Here is an 18,470-nt window from a genome sequence, read left to right on the forward strand (position 1 = left end):
GCGTTCAATCTCAATAACAATGCACTTACATGAAAGCGATGCTAAATGAAACAAAATGATTCGCCATAACCGTATACATCCCACTCCCATCTCCCGTGTCACTTCACTCGTAATTAGTCATCATTGTCTGCGCCCGACAAGGTCGCTTTTGGTGCTTCGGCCTTAGTATTTTTATTACTCTAATTTCACTGGGACAATGGGCGACATGAATGTGAAACAATTTAATTGTCCATTCATTCATTTTGGTTATTTACTGGGTTGATTTAATTGTTCATGTAAGACAACATATAATTATCTGTCTACGAAAAAGCGGTAGACACTGTCTCTATTCATCATAACTTTACCTTCGAAGTGATAATTATAAAACCTGAAGGATTTAATAGTCTGCTCTGTTCTCGGCGTTATGTGTTTCCATGCCATCATTTATAATGCATTTAAACAGACAGTAATGGGGAACTTCAAAGTGTCCACCAATTGTGCTGACATTCAGTTTTCTTAAGGAAGAAAGTAGCTCCACTAAAAAACAGTTGACAGTACAGTCCATGGATTATTGACTGAATGTCATTATTCAGAGCAACAGTGGCGACATGACGCTGCATTTGATATTTTTCTTTTTTTTTTTTTTACTGTCACTTAAATGAGCACAATAATACAGCTCTATTGTCTTAGGCTCGCAAAAGGTTTCTGAAATATAACTGGGGTAAGTTAAATGTTGTGTGACACCGTTTGTTTTAATAGGAATCCGCTTCAATATTCCCAAGATTGAGGCAGTAATCTGATTAATGTTAGCCACAGGCGTGAATTAACATCATTTATGAACAAAATGCTTTATGTAAAGAGAGTACTGGAGATTTGCACGGTCTCATCATGCGTCCTGACCTATGAACCACAGCTAGTCAGTATGTGTGGTCGAGTTTTATTTCAAATGAACACTGAACAACTGTATTTAGAAGAAACCGATAAAAACAGATATATAGTACTGACTATAGACCCCATTTGTGTTAGTAAACGTGATGATGGTTTTAGCAGGCGGGCGGAGTTTAGGTGGATGCAAAACAAACCACAGGAATGCGTTAGCTAACACGGATTAGCAGCTTGACAGTGGTGGGAAGAAAACGTGAGTTGTTTTTAATCTGAATGTATACAGTCATCACTCTCTCCAGGACTGAGAAAGTGCCACTTGGAAAAGTTAACAATAATCAACAGGACCAGACTGGCCGACCTGTACGCACAATGGTTTGAGGATCTGATAGGATTAGCTTCTGTGCAACGGTCAGACACTTGATAGAGAAACCAAGCCTGCACGCTAAAGAGAAAATGAGGACATACAAATCCTTAGATGTTTACAACTGAATAGCCATTATAGGACTTAACACATGAGTTCTGCGTTGTGCAATTTCAGTTTGGAGCTATTAACTGCACTCCTCCGATTCTGGCACCCTACAACACAGCAAGGTGACATGCTGATAACGGTAGATAGCCTCCTATTCTGCTCTGTGCTTTTTGGCTCCAGCTAACCGCCGTGATGTAGTCCTTTAAGATTGTATTTAATGGCTGTACATAAGCTTTATTTTTCTAGAAGTAGTATTTTATATATATATATATATATATATGTGTGTGTGTGTGTATATATAGCTGATAAGTAATTTTCTCCACAGTACAAATCTCCCTTTTAATTTCTAGCCATTGCTCTAAAATAGATGGTTCCTTCTCATACCATTTTCTTGTTATTGCCTTTTTGCTCACAATCAATAATATCTTGGTTAAATATCCTGGTCAATAACATTTACATATCTTTAGATACAGAACCTTGCATTCCTTAGGTATTGTATAGCCCATATTATTTATCACTTAATTCTTGCCTTTGAAAGTTTAATTTCTAACTGAAAGCCGAAAATACAACATACAAGACGCTACAAAAAATAACGTCAGTTTAATATTTTATTGGAATGTATTTGTCCTGAAGCTCACCCTTCCTCTCTGCCTCTCTGTTTCCTCTTTACAGGGTGGTGAGTTTTGCGTTTGTTCGCATAGGCCAAAGCTTTCATGCCTACTTCCATTACGAGATTGTCAAAATTCACAATCCCCACCGCTGGATTAAATCCGCAGAGGGTGGGACTGCCAACTCATAATATGATTTCCCCCGTGGCTTGAGTGAGAAGGAAAAAAAGCGAGGCGAGACTGAGGTAAGAGCATATACAGAAAAAACGATGGAGACAGAGGTGAAAGAGAAAGGACGGAGGGCAGTTTCAAGGGGGTAGAGATGAAAAGGTTACAGAGCAGGTGGCGGAACAAGAGATTAGGAGGAAAGGGAGAGGAGGATGGAAGATGCTAGAAGAACAGAGACACTAGTGAGACACAGAGGAAGTGATAAAAGGATGGAGAACTAATAGCAACAAAATATAATTAGGTGGCCCACTGCTATCTTACTTCACAAGCTTTCTATCCTTAAAAGTGCTTCAAAAATAAACACACACCCCACCCCAAAAAATAAAAAAATCTTAACATCAGATATGAGGCTTAGTGGCTGGCCGGACCAAAGGATATCTCCCCGGAGAACACCTTAAAGAAGAAAACCAATTACTGTGAGAGGGGAGGAGATTAGAGCTCAGAGAGTACCTGAGTTTACAGCAGGAATTAGAAAGAGAAAGGTTTTTCCTTTCTGGCTATGAACTCGGCCGCGGTATGGCTTTACAGAGGGTTATTCGGGAAAAGAGTTTAATGGCTCATCCATCTAATAGCCAATAAGCTTAAGACAATCCGCTTGTTTAATTTGGTACGGCCTTCAAGTTGAGCAAAAAAAAACCCAAGAACCCGTAAATCCATACAGTTATTTTTCTCCCTGGACATCCAAAGCCATTTATTGACCGACATTAGTGCGATTTAGAAACGATTCTTTTCAAGAACATTTCCAAATAAGACACATACTGTAAGTGGGAGACTGGGCAAATCTGTCATACGTCCCTTTACTACTGTTCTTCTCACACAAGGGCATGGTAGTCTGTCTTTCAGCATGCAGTAGTGCAGCGTTACGACGGTGCTCACGCAGCTTCACTCTACCTTGGGGATGAAGCTGATCTCCCAGCCATCGAAGGAATAGTAGAAGGGTTTCCACTGGACCTCCACCGACGTCTCAGTGATGGATTTGAAGACTAAACCATCCGGATTGGAGAGATCTGGAGAGGTAGCCGGAGACGTATTATTGTTCTTCGGTGACCCACACAGCCCATAAATCTTAACTCCATCTAATGTTGAGGGTGTCCAGCGAGGAACCTTTCTCTCACACATTTCTTCTCCGTTTTGCCACATTCCTCAGATTTTAAAACGTGAACCGCCTGCTTCATAACACATACTAAAAAGAGGTTTTTGAGTTTGGTAAAACAAAAAAGAGGTTTTTTTTTTAAAACCTTAGTCACTTGGTTTAAAACAAATAATCCTGGCTCAAGCTTTGATTTACCAAAAATGCTAAAAACTAATTCCAAGCCAGCCAAGCTACCGTTAAGTGCCCAATTTGTTTTTTACAGCTAATCAAATATTATGCTTCATTAATAACTTCAGGAAAGGCAACCCAATAAATCATATCCTCACTTAAAATGGTCTCATCGTAGCTGTCTGATTTGCCCTAAAATGATTTAAATGCGCTAAATATTCACTGATCACTGAAATTAAATTCACTTCTCTGTGAAATGGAGGATAATGTTATGAGCTAAGCAACAAACTGTATGTAGCCATAAATCAGCTGATACGATTTTGTCTTTGATGAGTCAACTTTCTATTGGTTAGGATGAAAAGAACTGACGTGCTTCCTGGACAGACCCAATGACCTGTCACAAACACCTACCAGTATGTGTGTGAGTGACACTGAGTAATCACAAACAGTTTGCACAATGGAACATGTGTTAGTCTCACTGTATTGACACTGAAGAACATCTTTGGGGTAGACAGGCCGTGCATATGATTGTGTGAACGTATGAATGCATGTGCAACACTGCAAGATACTGAGGATATTCTGTGAAAGTAAGAGGTACTGAGTTATGAACCAAACACAGCCTCAGTGCCTAAAGCCTCTCATAACCCCAGCCGGATTAAACTTACAGGTCAAAACAGCAATGCTGGCAGGAACGCTGATGCTGTTGTTAATGACAGCAAACACATTGATGTTGTACTCCAAGCCTGGTTCCAGCCCTGAGATAGTGCAGGTCGTGATGTTGCCTGGAATCCTTATCTCCATCTGCACACCTGACAGAGAGACAGGTAAAAAGAAACAGTGACACACAGATGCACTTTTCGTAGTCTGTATATGTTTTCATGACATTTTCTTTTAAAGGGCAGGACAGATCAGCACTTACCTCCAGGGCTGCTTGGTGTGTAAGTCACTAAGAAATCTGTCAGAACAACTGACCCCTCCCATTCCAGGTCAATAGTTCGATCCGTCACTCCTCGTACATTCAAGTTCATGGCTGGTGCAACTAATAAAACGACAAAAGAATAAAAGTATTAGTAATATTTTATCCCGTGGGTTTACATTCTCTTTGGTCTTAATTTTAATATGTAATCACCTTTGTAGTAGCATGCTAGGGTACAACATATGTGACAAGAGAATCATTGGCAATCACTGGCAATCATTACTGAAGCATTATATCCATTCAGTCCACACTGACTCTGACTTTCATTGAGAACCGTCTGTCTGTTAGCAGCTCTTGAGGAGCTCAAAGGACAGCAGCCATACAATCTTTACAAGGTTGACACTGAGCAGAAATTTACTGCATGTAATATTTCTTTATGTCGGCTCAGCAAAAACAGATGAAGTGGTTTAATGATTAGGTTCACTGATTTTACTGATTGTCAAGAGCCTGATCAAACCTTGAAACCTTGCGTACACCATAAATAAGTTCACAACAGATAAACAGTATGATTTAAAGGACCGGTATGATAGATTTAGTGACATCTAGTGGTGAGGTTACGGACTGCACCCAATCTTTCCAAAAGTGTAGGAGAACCTGATGATGGCTTTGGTTTGTCTGTTCAGGGCTACTGTGGAAATATGTTTCACTAAGTGGAATCGGACCCACTTACTCTAGCGCACCAGTGGAAAAAAAAAACTATTACTATACACTAGAGGTGATTATCAACCATGGCTATTCTAGAAGCAACAGTACGGCTTCCTGACTAAACTGACTAAATAGCCTGTGTTGAATCTATCAACATGATCTTGAACATCAATACGTTTTTTTCAAGAAAGATTGTGTTCATAGTATATTATAATTAGTATAGTATTGCAAAGTACACAGTGGGCTGCAACAACAGCACCGTTTTTTAGTCTTATATATGTGTTTTCACTGTAAGAAAGAAAAAGAAAAGAAAGTTGTTTTTCCTTCTAAAGCAGATAGCTCTACAGTAAGTTTAAAATATAAAATGTCTTGCATAGGACTCTAAGCGTTCAGGTGCTACTACTCACACAGCTGGTCTGTGTTTTAATCACCACAAAAGCCTGAAGCCAAGCCTGAAATCTTGTCCCTATTCATTTAGATGCAGGGATTTCATTTACTACAAGTTCTTCTATGAAAAGCTCAGAAATAACGGGAAAATGCATCCCTGTCAAATAAGGTAACGACGACTTACTGGCTTCCTGTACAAGTACTGATCATGCTTACTATTGTGTGTATCCACGTCCTCCCATTTTAAATCAGGAAAAACCCGTATGTGTTAATTAAAATCACCAGACAGCTTTATCTCATACTTGAGCAGGCTGCCTTGTGAATACGCTTTCCAGACAAAGAAGGAAGCGAGCGCTCGTGGCAGGAAGAGGCTGAGGAGGAGATGGTGGAGCCATAAACCTGAGAGGTGGTGATGAATGCAAATGTGGATGCATAAGCAAGAGTGTTTACTGCTCCCACTGCCAGAAAACAACTAAAAGGGAGGAGGGGAGACAAGTGAAGGACATGAAGGAGGAGAAGACAAGACAGGAGGTACAAACAGTACTAGCCGGAGAAACGACAGGATGGATGGACAGAAGGGAACAGGAGAAGATGTACTAGAGGACAGCAAGTAATTAACAAGGAGAGATGATTAAATGAGAGACGAAAAAGGAGAGCAGGAGTAAAGGAGCAGTGAACGTGACAGTGTGATAAACAACCTCTCACCCCTGTGATACAGGACACTACAGCACAGCACTCAGCCCTCCTCCGGGGACTTTTAGACACTTTAGTAGCCATTTCAGCCACTCTCTCACACACTCGACAGATGGGAGCATGCTGTACAGTAGCTTGTTGATTTCCAAACAGTGGGGACCGCTGCTGCAGAATTCACTTAGCTGAACTTATTTCATCAGCTCAACTCAGCTTTGTGCATGAAGGAAATAAACCAGAAGAAGGAGCAACAATCCATGGGACAGAAGAAGAGTGTGGCTGAGTAGATGAGGGGCTCAAGTAAAGACATAATTCCCTAGTGACTGAAAGGGTTGCTTCGAAAGGTTTGTCAACAATGTACAGATTTCTACCAGAAGACTACAGGATACAGCAATTAGAAAGAATCCTTGAGTTTTTCATCTTGTCACTACGTCAAAAAGGTCATCTCCGAGGAGCTGATCTGAATCCATACACTTGTTTTGACAGCTGGAACTATCACCAAGAACAAATGCACCCTGACCCCAAATTTTCTCAATAGCAGAGCACCAGCAGACATATGCACAGCTCATCTTAGGCAGCTCAACGTCAGTTTAGCACAGCTTAAAGGACTATAGCTGGATATGAAGTAGAAAAAGAACCAAAGAAGTGAAGGAAGTCCCTTTAGAGCCCTGTTAAAACAGTCAACTAGATATATGTATTGCATTGATTAGATCACTTGTAAACTAATTCTAAAGTTCAAGGTTTTTATTGCGGACATTTCTGGTAAAATTCCAAAAACCATTTCTCTGGGATGTATTATTCCTCAGGTTTGCATTTAAAAAGGGCCACTTGGTGAAGGTTATTTAAGAATCTCGTCTGAAGTCTTTAAGTATCATTAGGTCCAATCAGTATGCTATTATGAGCAGATACAGCAGTATCCAGTGAACTAAGACCTTGATGGTAAAACTCAAGCAGACAAGGGAGGTCAATGCACCATCAAAGGAATCACTTACCTTCAGGTTTCTCTGTGCAATGGAATTTCTCTTATTAATTTGCCTAACTGGCTAGACTGAAATACTGTGTTTTGTGTGAAGTACTGTGATTTGTGGTTTGTATGTAAGAGAGCTCATTTTGAGTAACGCAGTTGTTCTTCTTTGTCTTCCTAGTCCGAGTTAGTCAGATTGGGTTGTCGATGCTAGATTACCGGTATCTACCAGTTGTTTCTGGTGTTTAACAGGAGTGGACAATACAACCTGTAGAGAAAGTACGTCAGTGTAAATTTGGCCCATGGCATGCACGGATTTTGAGACTTGTAAATCTCTAGAAGATTCAGAGTGGCAAAGGCGTATATATATATATACTAGTTGGAGGCAACAATGCACTAAATCAAACCTTGTTTGCCAGAAACCTCAGGCTGCCACAGCCAAGCAGATTGCCTTGTGAGAAATGAGAAAAAAAGCTTCTGTTTGTGAATTAAGAAATGTCCGGACATGCTGCACACAAGGAAGAGGAGGATGCCTGCCGGTGCTGCAAATTTTTAACAATACCTGGCCAGCAAGTGGCCTTTCTTTGTGGGGTTTGCATGTTTGCACTCTGCTCTAGCTTCCTCCCACATACCTAAGACATGGAAGGTGTTCATTGCTGACTATTAATTTGCTGCAGTTGTGCATGTGAGATGTGAGAATAGTTGTTTGTCTCTCTGTGTTAGGCCTGTAATAGATTGGTGATATCTACAGGGTGCACCATGCCACTCGCACACAGTGCTGGCTGGGATGGGCCTGTTACCCTTAAAGGATAAGCAGAATGACTACTGAATGAATGACTATTCATATAGAAAAAAAAAAGGAAATTTCTTTTCAGTGCAGTAAAATGGTTCAGGATATTGAAAAACAGTTGCCACAAGCTCAGTCAAAACCATAATAACAGGTATAGAGAGGCGAAGTCCCGCCCCCCTACTTCCGGGTTATGGGACCTATCTTTCGAAAAAATATGAACGGCAGTCTATGGAGAGATAATAATTATTTTTTGGTCCCGATCGAATTGTGGCATGAATTTCACATATGATGTGTGTGAATTTAAAAGATAATTTTTCACGTCAAGAGATAAATTATTTGACGTAAATAAGCTGAACAACATTAGGTTTTGTATGAGATCGCATAGTGAACTACATCTCTCTAGAGATCCCTAGAGAACTATGGCTGTCTCCTTGTTGAGCTTTACCGTCTTCTTCCAGGACGAAGGCAGAAGCATCAAACGAGGTGAAAATCATTATAAATCGGGTCATGTCGAGAGCTGTAGTTACACGAAGGGAGTTTTGGTCGGTTCTGTACGCGCCAGCATGCGGGACTTGTAGTTCGTTTAATTATGTATTTTCCATAGCGTTTTACTTAACTATCTTGCGACAAACTGTGACATTCTTGACATGTAAAATCATTTTTTATTCTGAAAAACAACATATGTATAATCCAAGGCACAAGTCGATCGGGACCAGAAAATAATTTATCTTTCGCCATAGACTGCCGTTCATATTTTTTCGAAAGATAGGTCCCATAACCCGGAAGTAGAGGGGGCGGGACTTCGGCTCTCTATACGTACAGAAATCAGCCACAACATTAAAACCACTGACAGGGGAAGTAAATAACATTGACCATCTTGTAACAATTCAATGTTCTGCTGGGAAACTTTTGGACCTGGCATCCATATGGATGTCACTTAGCACCACCCACCTAGACCAGACCAACTAAAAAAACATGAAGAACAGCACAAGGTGTTGGCCTCCAAATTCACTAGATCCCAAACTGATCAAGTATCTGTGGGATGCACTGGAACAAGCCTGATCCACAGAGACCCCTCCCCACCAACCCATAGGACCCAAAGGCCCCCACTGACAACACTCTGTTGCCAAACACCACAGGACACCCGCAGAAGACGCATGTCCATTCTCTGATGAGTCACAACTGTTTTTAATGCACAAGGGAGACCTATGCAATATTAGGAAGGTGGTCATAATGTTATGCCTGATCAGTGTGTGTTCTCACACTGTTGAAGCTGTCTATGACTGAAATATTTTGTGCATTCTACCTGCATGGCTGTCAGGTAAGGTTTTCTGTTGAAATGGGTGTTTGATTGCGCAATGAAGTGCGTGTGTCGAAGTTAAAACTGGAAAGTTGTTAGATACAAAGCTGCTTTATACAATAGACTTCTACACTGCAACTACGTCCAACCTGCTGTAAGTAAAAAAAAGTCAAGCTGTTATCTGATACAGCCGCGAACATGAGTGACTCTGACTAAGGCAACAAAATAATGCAATGGAAAACACACGCATATGGGGCACTGTCAAACTTCTTCTGTAGTTTCCATATACACTGCAGAGCTTCAGATCTGCGTTGCAGTGAGATGAATGGAAAAATGGAAATGTCACAACTGCAGCACTCAGCGGGTGTCTACAAAACAAGAATGTTACAGCTTCTCCTCCACGGCGGCACCAGGATTCAGCGAAATGATTGTGGAACACCTCTGCTGCAGAGATTGAATGTCACTCTTCGGCACAAGTTGATCTCTGCTCTGTGGGTGGATATATTTTTATGTAAAGCTTTACTTTTTCGGAACCCCACGCCTGAATCCCATTTAAATTCAGCACCTTCCATTATTTCTCATAGTGGAGAATATAGGCCAGCATAATTGAAGCAAAAATACAAACCGCTTTCTTCAGCTTTTGATAGCATGAAACACTTAGGCCTGTCACCCTACAAGTTACTGGTAATTGAACTGCTTCGTTTTGTATTCAGCAAACTATTCCCTACCAGCACTGGCTATTTTAGCCTCTAATTACAAAGAAATAAGCAATTTGGTCTTTCTCACTTGGTAGATATTAAACTGGAGGGCGGCACGGAGGAATCAGCCTCAGTAATATGATTCTCCGTCCCTGTCTTTCTATCGCTCGCTCCTCTGCCTGTCCTCATCTGTCACTTAGTTGACAGGTGCCTCCAATGGCAGAGGAGGATCTGATATTTTGGCGTGGAGAGCCGGCTCTGAACAAAGGCGAGCACGGCTCAGAAACTGTCTCAGCAGCAGCTAATGTGACAGCCCTCTCCCTGGATGAATGTGACTTTTGACAAATGAAGGCTGTTACACCTTCTGCTGTCCGGCAAGTCCTGCGCCCCGCCACCGGCATTTCTGAAGCACAGGCGTTTATTTTTCAGGGCTGCAGGTGTACTGATAATGCCGGGGCGGAGAGATACGTGTCAGAAATATACTTTCTATCCCAACACCACAATAGGAGGTTGCAATAATTAATCCTTGGTGATAAATTAAATCACCTCCTCGAGACGTTCTATCTATCTACAAACTCCCTGCCCCCTACGGCACAAGACAGCCTTACCTATTACCCACCCTATCTTTATAAATATCCTCCCCAAGCACTGTATATTCAGAAAATGTATCACCAACAAATGCAAGAGTTGTTCCAGTCATATATCAAGCAGAAAGGCCAGAGTCAGTGTGAGAATGTATAGTATGTATAATAACAGTACCCTATCCGACAACATCCACAGCTAAATGTGAAATATATCTTGTGGGAAGTGGTCTTACTATTAGTTGGGGTTCCTTATCAAGAGCATAATTCTTATTTTTTCTTATTTTTAAGAAGTGCTTGACGAAGAACATCAAGATGTTTCATTTAATAAAAAGACTAAACTATGTGATAGCTACAGCAGTCCACATACGGAAAAATCTTGTCAGTAATGGAGGCACTCTATCTAATGCTGCAGCTTTCATTTTAAAATAAACCTGTTCTCCTTTTCAAGAACTGAGCCTGTACTGTCTGGAGGTCACAGAGTGTCATTCTGAAATCTGTTTAGGCTGCATCCTGGTCACACTGTCAGAAAGCGTTAGGCTAGGACAACTTCTTTGCTTAGAATTTCTGCTTCAGGGAGCAGAACCTCAAATGTCAGACAAACTACTTTTTGTACTTGCCAACAGTCAGAGGATCAAACTGATAAGTGCAGCGAAGGATAAAAATTAAAAGCCTACCGGAGTTGCAGTCATCCCCAGCAAAGCCGTCCTGGCAGACACAGAAGCCCTCCTTGCAGACTCCTTTCTTGCTGCAGTTGTTGGCACAGTACACCAGCGAGCAGTCCTCGCCCACGTACCCGGGCCGGCACTGGCACGTCCCGTTGACGCACTGCCCCTGGTCCGAGCAGTCGTTCAGGCACCTTCCGACCATGCAGTCTTCACCCGTGAAGGACTCCTCGCACACGCACTCCCCGTCGATGCACAGCCCGCGGCCTGAGCAGTCTGAAGGGCACCGCGGCTCGGAACAGTTGTCGCCCCCGAAGTCAGGGTCGCACACGCACTCCCCTTCGACGCACACCCCCTTACCGGAGCAGTCGCTCGGGCAGCGTGGCTCGGAGCAGTTCTTGCCGGTCCAGCCGTCTTCACAGATGCAGCCGCACAGATCGAAGCTGAAGCTGCCGTGGCCGCTGCAGCCCGGGACAAAGTCAAAACGGCCTGGAAGAAAGGAAGGTTTATGGATTCTATAATACTTGACAAGAGTTCTTTAAGTGGAAAGAAATAATTGCCAGTGCTTCCCTTGTTATTAACCCGTTAAATACATATCACATTCTTGATTGCTACACTGAATAAAATATACTAGAAGATAATTCTGTAAGCTTAATGCGTCACACATATTCAGATCCTATGCATTGCCATGCTCGTTGTCCAGTGTGTGCTGCAGTGACAGCTTCAGGCCTGCAATGGAGGCATGTGATGCTGCACACTTTTGCCAAAACAAACAAGTGAGCGATGCAAAAGTCCAGCGAGAACAGAAAGAGGTGAGTGACACGTTGTGCCCCACTGGGTTATGTGATGATAGGAGGGGTACACAATTCCTGGTACAACAGGAACAGTCCCAAAAGTGTACCGGTCAACTCCAAATATGTCCATAAAATCATCCTCAAACTTTGTGGGACATGTTTTTTTTAACATTTTGTGCATTTTGGAGATAGCTACCCTAAATAAACCTTCAATTTTGTGACCGGTTCGGTGCCTTGACAGGAAAAACTGTAGTCAAAACAACCATGAAAAGCCGCTTTTTTTTCCCCATCCTGCCACCATCCCCCTCGGCTGAGCATTTCATCCTCTTTCCGATTCTGATCGTGGCTGCTGAAGATAATCATATTCTCACTACAGAGATGGAGCGTTCTCAGAAAATATTTGAATGGGGCGATGGTGTCAATAGAGCAGATCCTTTAACCATAATATATTCTGTTACTCTATCCATTCCAGTCCCCTCATATTATAATGGCAGCATCTCCTGAATAGTGAGCAAAATTTTTTGCCAGCATCAAAGGTTTCTCCGAACCTTTTAGCCCGTCAGACTGTGCAGCAGACAAAAAAACAAGCTGCCCTTTAGCATCAATATTCTGCTGCTGTCTGTCTCCTATTTTCTGCCCGGTTAATCTATAGTACCGCTATTCTTTCTACTCGTCACGTGTAAGACGTTATTATATCGTTGCTTTTAAATACTCAGCACACTAATGTGTAGACAGTCTATAGACAAAAACTACATCCTTTCAATTTTACCTATATGCTTGGTTGCAGTGCACTCACCCATGGCTGAGCTGTCCCCACAGCATCCAGATCCACACTGAGCTCTGAGCATGGACACCTCTCTCTCCAGCATCTCCACTCGGGTGGCGAGCTGCTGGATCGTGGTTGTTGCTGGACAACCGCATGCCGCTTTTGGGATGTTGATGCGGTGAATGAATGTTACCTGAGCAAGAAGGACAGTTCGGGTCATGGGAACGTCAAGAGTTTTGTTTTTCTTGAAGTGACAGCAAAATCAATTTTTCAGGTTTTTGTTTCAGGGATAGACGATTGGCTGTTGTACGTTTTCAAAGTTACGTAAATAAAGTAAACACAGCAACAAGCCCGGGCACCTACAAACAGGTTTGCATGCGAAGTCTGTGAGGGAGACAGCAATTGTAGTCACATTTTACTGTAGATAAATGTGCCCTTTTGGAGCATCCTAAGCATACAGGCTGACACAAACAGCTTATTTACAAATCAAGCAGGAGCAGAGGAGCATTACCATACATTTTGAGTCGTGTTTATGGCCACCAGATAAAGACATTCACTCCTTTAGCTCGGTTTTACCTTCTTTCTTTAGCTGCCAAATGCTCCACTAACTACCTGTCTGATGTTTGACGCTGAGCGGCTAGAGTGGGTTTTTAGAGCTTTTTCCTTGAAAACTGCTGCAGAAAAAGTCTATGCTTTTAGAGAGGTGAAGGTTTGCCAAAACAGTGGTTGCCAGCAAGACAGCTTATCAGCGGGCTGACATTAGCTATCGGCTCTGTAAACCCAACAGACGTTGCATAGTGGTGTGATAATTATCTGTAGGTCCATCACTTTGTGCCACCCCTTTCCAATTATCACATTGTTTTCACATTATCACATTTTCATTAACTCCAATTAAACATTTCATTCAGACTGAGTCAGTAGAGCGTGTACAGCCTCCTTACCAGTCTACATATTTCATACAGTACATCAAAGCACCAATTACTAAATGATTCTAGATAACACAACATCCCCATGAATATCATGTGTAAATATGATGTTGAAACAGAAGATTTCTTTAGTAATTATTCACCTTTCCCATTAGGTTAATCCCTCAAAAAAGTCAGCCATTTATTTAAACCGATCAGGCATAACATTATGACCTATCCTAATATTGTGTAGGTCTCCCTTGTGCCTCTAAAACAGTTGTGACTTATCAGAGAATGGACATGGGCCTTCTGAGGGTGTCCTGTGGCGTCTGGCAACACAATGTTGTTAGTGGGGGCCTTTGGGTCCTACGGGTTGAGGGGAGGGGCCTCTGTGGATCAGGCTTGTTCCAGTGCATCACACAGACACTTGATCAGTTTGGGATCTAGTGAATTTGGAGGCCAGGTCAACACCTCGTGCTGTTTTCCATGTTTTTGAGTTGTTCCTAAATTGTTTTTGTGTGTGTGCCTGTGTCAGGCTGCATCCTGCTGGGGATGGCTGCTGCCATCAAGTAGTGTCATTGCTATGGGGTGGGGGTGCCTGGTCTGGTCTAGGTGGGTGGTACATGTCTAAGTAACATCCACAAGAATGCCAGGTACAAAAGTTTCCCAGCAAAACATTAAGTTGTCACAAGATGGTCAATGTTATTTACTTGTCCTGTCAGTGGTTTTAATATTGTGGCTGAATGGTGTATATACTGTCCCTGCTCAAAATGTTTACTGTTAATTACATACAAATATAACATGACAATACTCCACCTGGCTGTCAGCATCCAACGTCTGCTCAGTGTATTCTGTCGGCCCCACTGGATCCATTGGACCCTCCATAGAAGGTCTGGATCCCAACTCGCCACGAGAACCTATAAGATGAATAAAGCAGCTCTAAGACGTTAGAAACTTTTAAATACAGCTTATTTCTGTATCTGTGGTGTCTCAAGTATGACGCCAAGGATGTACTACATATATACAGAAGATAAGGTGACTACGCTGAGTTTCCACTAAAACACTTAATCAATAAGACGACCTCACCGTCACCTGGGCCAGGTGTTGCGGAGGCGTCCAGGTCAACAGAGCACAGAGACGCCAAGGGTACATTGATGTTGTAGACATGGTTAAAGACCACAGGTTGCTCCTCCAAGGTCTGGTTAGCTGAGGAAGAAGAGGGGGGCTGATCCCCCCCTGGGGTCTGCCTCCTCACTCTGGTGGTGCGAACCATCTTGTTGTCACCTGATGGAGCAGCGTGAGCGGCACCCTGGAGCGAGAAGCAATGTGAAACAAAACAACACTGCACGTGGTTTGGACTCAGGGGATTCCAGTTGTTTTTGTCCTTTATATCTCGAGTTTATGAACTGATGGAGTGAAGGAAAGAACCGGGGGGGACACATGAAACAAGATGACACTAATAATAGAGAGCGTGAAGGATTTCCTCACCCGCTTCAAAACTCACCAAGAGATTTTCACATTAAAAATTTGGGTTATTTTCCAAAAGACTGATGACAGTTCAGTCTTTTCAGATTGTGCCTTCTTTGTGTCTGGCAGAGAATTTGGAAAAAAGAATTCTAATATTAAATAAGCAAGTGATATTTCAAGGGGAAAGAAGTGATAAAAAAGAAAACATAGCCACAGGCAGATAAGTCTGAACTCCACTGGGTCAAGTAAGTAGCTACTGTATTTAATACCTCACTGAATACCAACTTACTGTCAAATTTTGGATTTCTCTGCATGTCAAATCAATGTGCACGAGTATGTTTGATTAATGTCTGGGGGGACTTGTATCTAATTTTACTTTTTTTCCCAAAACCAAAAGGACAAAGTTACTTCACAGTGTTTTATGTTCTACATTAGTGCCAGCTATGAATGGCATATCTTTGCTCCAACTATCATAGTGCTTAATGAAGCTGAGCATTACTCACAAGCTAAAGAGCACACACTTAACTAGTTACTGTAATATGTGGGCTACATGTGACTCCACACAGTTATATACAGTATATTATACCACTTGTCTTGTTTAACATTAAAGGTAAGCATATGTATCATATGACAAGCCATGTTAGAATAATAGCAATCTGATTTTATGTTTTTCTTGATGCTATACAGCAAACAAATGGTGTTTCTTTATTTCTATGTCTTACATGGTCAGCTGAAAAAAAAAGAGAGACGGTGCGTCTATGTTCACAGCTTCCTACAGCTCAGTTAACACAGCTATGTAAACACAACCAAACTAATTCATTTTTTTATTTTTTAAAGGACGGGGAATATTAAAGTGTCTGGATGGTTCTGTGGATACATTTTTACAAACTCAAATGTTTTACAAACATTTTTTTTGGATTAGGTTTGAACCCCAACCCAAACCATATCGTATTGAAAGCCAAACTGCCTTCCCACAATGACCCGTGTCATATGAAGCAAATAGAAAGATGGATAACCCGGGACCTTGGAAACATAGCACAATGGTGACATAGAGCCTGTTATGTGCTACATAAAACTGGTGAACGTAGAACCCTGAGAACATAACAAAAGCAGACTTTTTTTTCTTGAGCATGCAGCTCTAGTCTATGTGTGAATTTGATGCCGTAGCTACGGCAACAGCCTAGACCCTACACAGACAGCAGTACCCTATGCAGTAGCTGACATGCACCTCCCCAGAAATTTAACTATGTGTCATGGCAACGCAGACCGCAAGAGCTGTGACTGGTCCGCTTGGTAGTAGTGTGTTTCCGCTTTAGTATTTCTGGCTGCTTCTCGATCTCCGCAATTTTTGAATTGATTGTTTTGGATCAGTTCTAATGGAAAACACCAAAGAAAGATTGACTGAGGAGGTTCGATTGTACAAGCATTTGTATGACTCGTCTTTGACAAAATTTCAGTGAAAGTTTCAGTCGCCATTGTTGAATGAGAAACAGGAAATAGAAAGCGAAGCAGGAAGTAGAAACAGAAATTAACCCGACACAGCGCCGACTAGCGTTTGGGCGGCTTTGTTACAGAGCGAGCCAGACTGACGAGCACACAAGTATAAATGGCTCACACCGGCGTAGACTACGCTGTCTAGACCCGCAGAGGCATAAACCGCACTTAAGTCCTTTACTATTGTGTTTGTAGCTATCAAAGGCAGGTGTGAGATCAAACAAGAGTCTTCTTTTACATCTATTATATCTGAGGGAAGCATTTAAAAGTCAGCCAGAGACACAGCCAACTAACTTGTGGTCAGCCAAGGCTCATTAAATCTGCGAGGAACAATTGTCATTGCCAAAGACCAAAAAGAAATGAGAAGGCTGCCATTGTCTATCTGCGTTTGACACACCTGTACACCTGCCGTCTGAGAACTGAAAGCCAATTCAAACTAATGCAGGAACATTAACTAAGGTGTTCAACTGCGAAATCTGAGAGTGTAATAACTGAAACCGTATAATAATAATAACTGAGCCTTGCACGCAGGCGGTCTGAATCATTACTTCTGTTTGATACTCAAGCTGGCCAGGATAGAATTTCTGCGGATTTGTGCCCAGAGCCAAGTGATTAACATGGCTGCCAAAAATAGTAGACTGGAAATAAATAATGAATATTAAGAAAAAGAAGAAGAAGAAAAAACCTGCCAACAGTGCTGCTCAATAAAGAAAGAAAAAATGAGACGAGATATTCTGCCTGAACAATTTTACCTGTAGAGCGAGAAAGAGAGCCAAAGCAATGATCCAGCTAGTTGCGGGCACAGTGGCCCGGTGAAGCTGCCGCGCCAGTGGCATGCTGGGAACAAACCTCACCACTCCTGTTCACTCGCACCTGTGGAGGAATAAAGTGTAAAGGTGAAGTGGAGATGCAGCTTCAGTAAAAAAAAAAAGGTACAAGGGTGTGAAAACATGGATCTATGTACAGTCTCCATCTGTCTTTACTGTGTGGGTGTGCAGGGAGTCCCACTACATTCAGCTTATCCCTTGTAAATGATAAATAAATGTCTTTGATCTGATGTAAAATAATTGGTTTTAGAATGAAAAAGAAACTCTTCCAGGGATTAGGGCGTCGACTGAGAACCTTTGAACGGATTTCGCCGTGCAGTACCAAATATTTGATCTTCCCACTTGGGAGCAATACAGAAATATTGCTCAGGGAGCGAGTTGACAGATGGATTTCAGCAGAGACATGGTTTGAGTGATGCCGCTGTAATCCCCTCTCCATTGAGAAGGGAAGCGAGAACCGGGAGAGGGACGGACCGAAAATAAAAGCCGCACAGAAGAAAGGACTGACGCGGATGCTTCGAGCTGACTGTCAGCACAGACACGACAGAGACGAGCTGGAGTTTAGTTTATAAGTCGCCATTTGAATTTTTTTGCATTTCGCCGCGACAATCAAACATTTTAGTCGACCTACCAAAGATTTTATCATGCCAGTGTGGCGACAGCTGTTTGTGCATGTTTTTAAAGGTGGCCTGCATTATTCTAAGCTTAAAAATAACAGGTTTGTGGCCAGAAGATGTTCAAGAAAGAGAAAAAATCTCCCAGATGAGGCTGTGTAGTCTGTATTCACAAACCTCTTTTATCACAACAATGCATCTCATGTTGTTGAAGCAGACTATTGCTCAGCTGGCAACTTTTGTGAGAGTCAGATGGAAGTCATCTTATCACACCTACCTGGCTCTGGCATTTCTGATCTTTTAGGATGAAAATGATGAAACATCAGTGTATTTGCACATAAATGAGAAACAGAGAGACTCCAGTGTGTGTGTGTGTGTGTGTGTGTGTGTGTGTGAGAGAGAGAGAGAGAGAGACATGCATCAGACAGTCTCATTCAGGCAAAATGAAATGTTTTTTGAAATGAATGCATACTCAAT

The 18,470-nt window shown here is 42.1% G+C and overlaps 1 protein-coding gene across 1 annotated transcript in view; it reads right to left on the minus strand.

The window, feature by feature from the left end:
- tnr (tenascin R (restrictin, janusin)) overlaps window positions 1-17,533 on the minus strand; it is a 64,562-nt gene extending 47,029 nt beyond the window's left edge. The window contains exons 1-8 of the mRNA XM_084546800.1: window positions 17,305-17,533; window positions 14,678-14,900; window positions 14,408-14,508; window positions 12,717-12,879; window positions 11,139-11,615; window positions 4,350-4,469; window positions 4,096-4,239; window positions 3,061-3,176 (exon numbers count right to left, since the gene is read on the minus strand). Of these exons, the coding sequence (XP_084402926.1) occupies window positions 3,061-3,176; window positions 4,096-4,239; window positions 4,350-4,469; window positions 11,139-11,615; window positions 12,717-12,879; window positions 14,408-14,508; window positions 14,678-14,900; window positions 17,305-17,388 (1,428 nt within the window). The 5' untranslated portion in view covers window positions 17,389-17,533. The remainder of the gene's footprint in view (window positions 1-3,060; window positions 3,177-4,095; window positions 4,240-4,349; window positions 4,470-11,138; window positions 11,616-12,716; window positions 12,880-14,407; window positions 14,509-14,677; window positions 14,901-17,304) is intronic.
- Between the last annotated feature and the right edge of the window lie 937 nt (window positions 17,534-18,470).

This window comes from Chelon labrosus, assembly GCF_963514085.1.
Source record: "Chelon labrosus genome assembly, chromosome: 6".
In the NCBI taxonomy this organism is placed as follows: domain Eukaryota; kingdom Metazoa; phylum Chordata; class Actinopteri; order Mugiliformes; family Mugilidae; genus Chelon; species Chelon labrosus.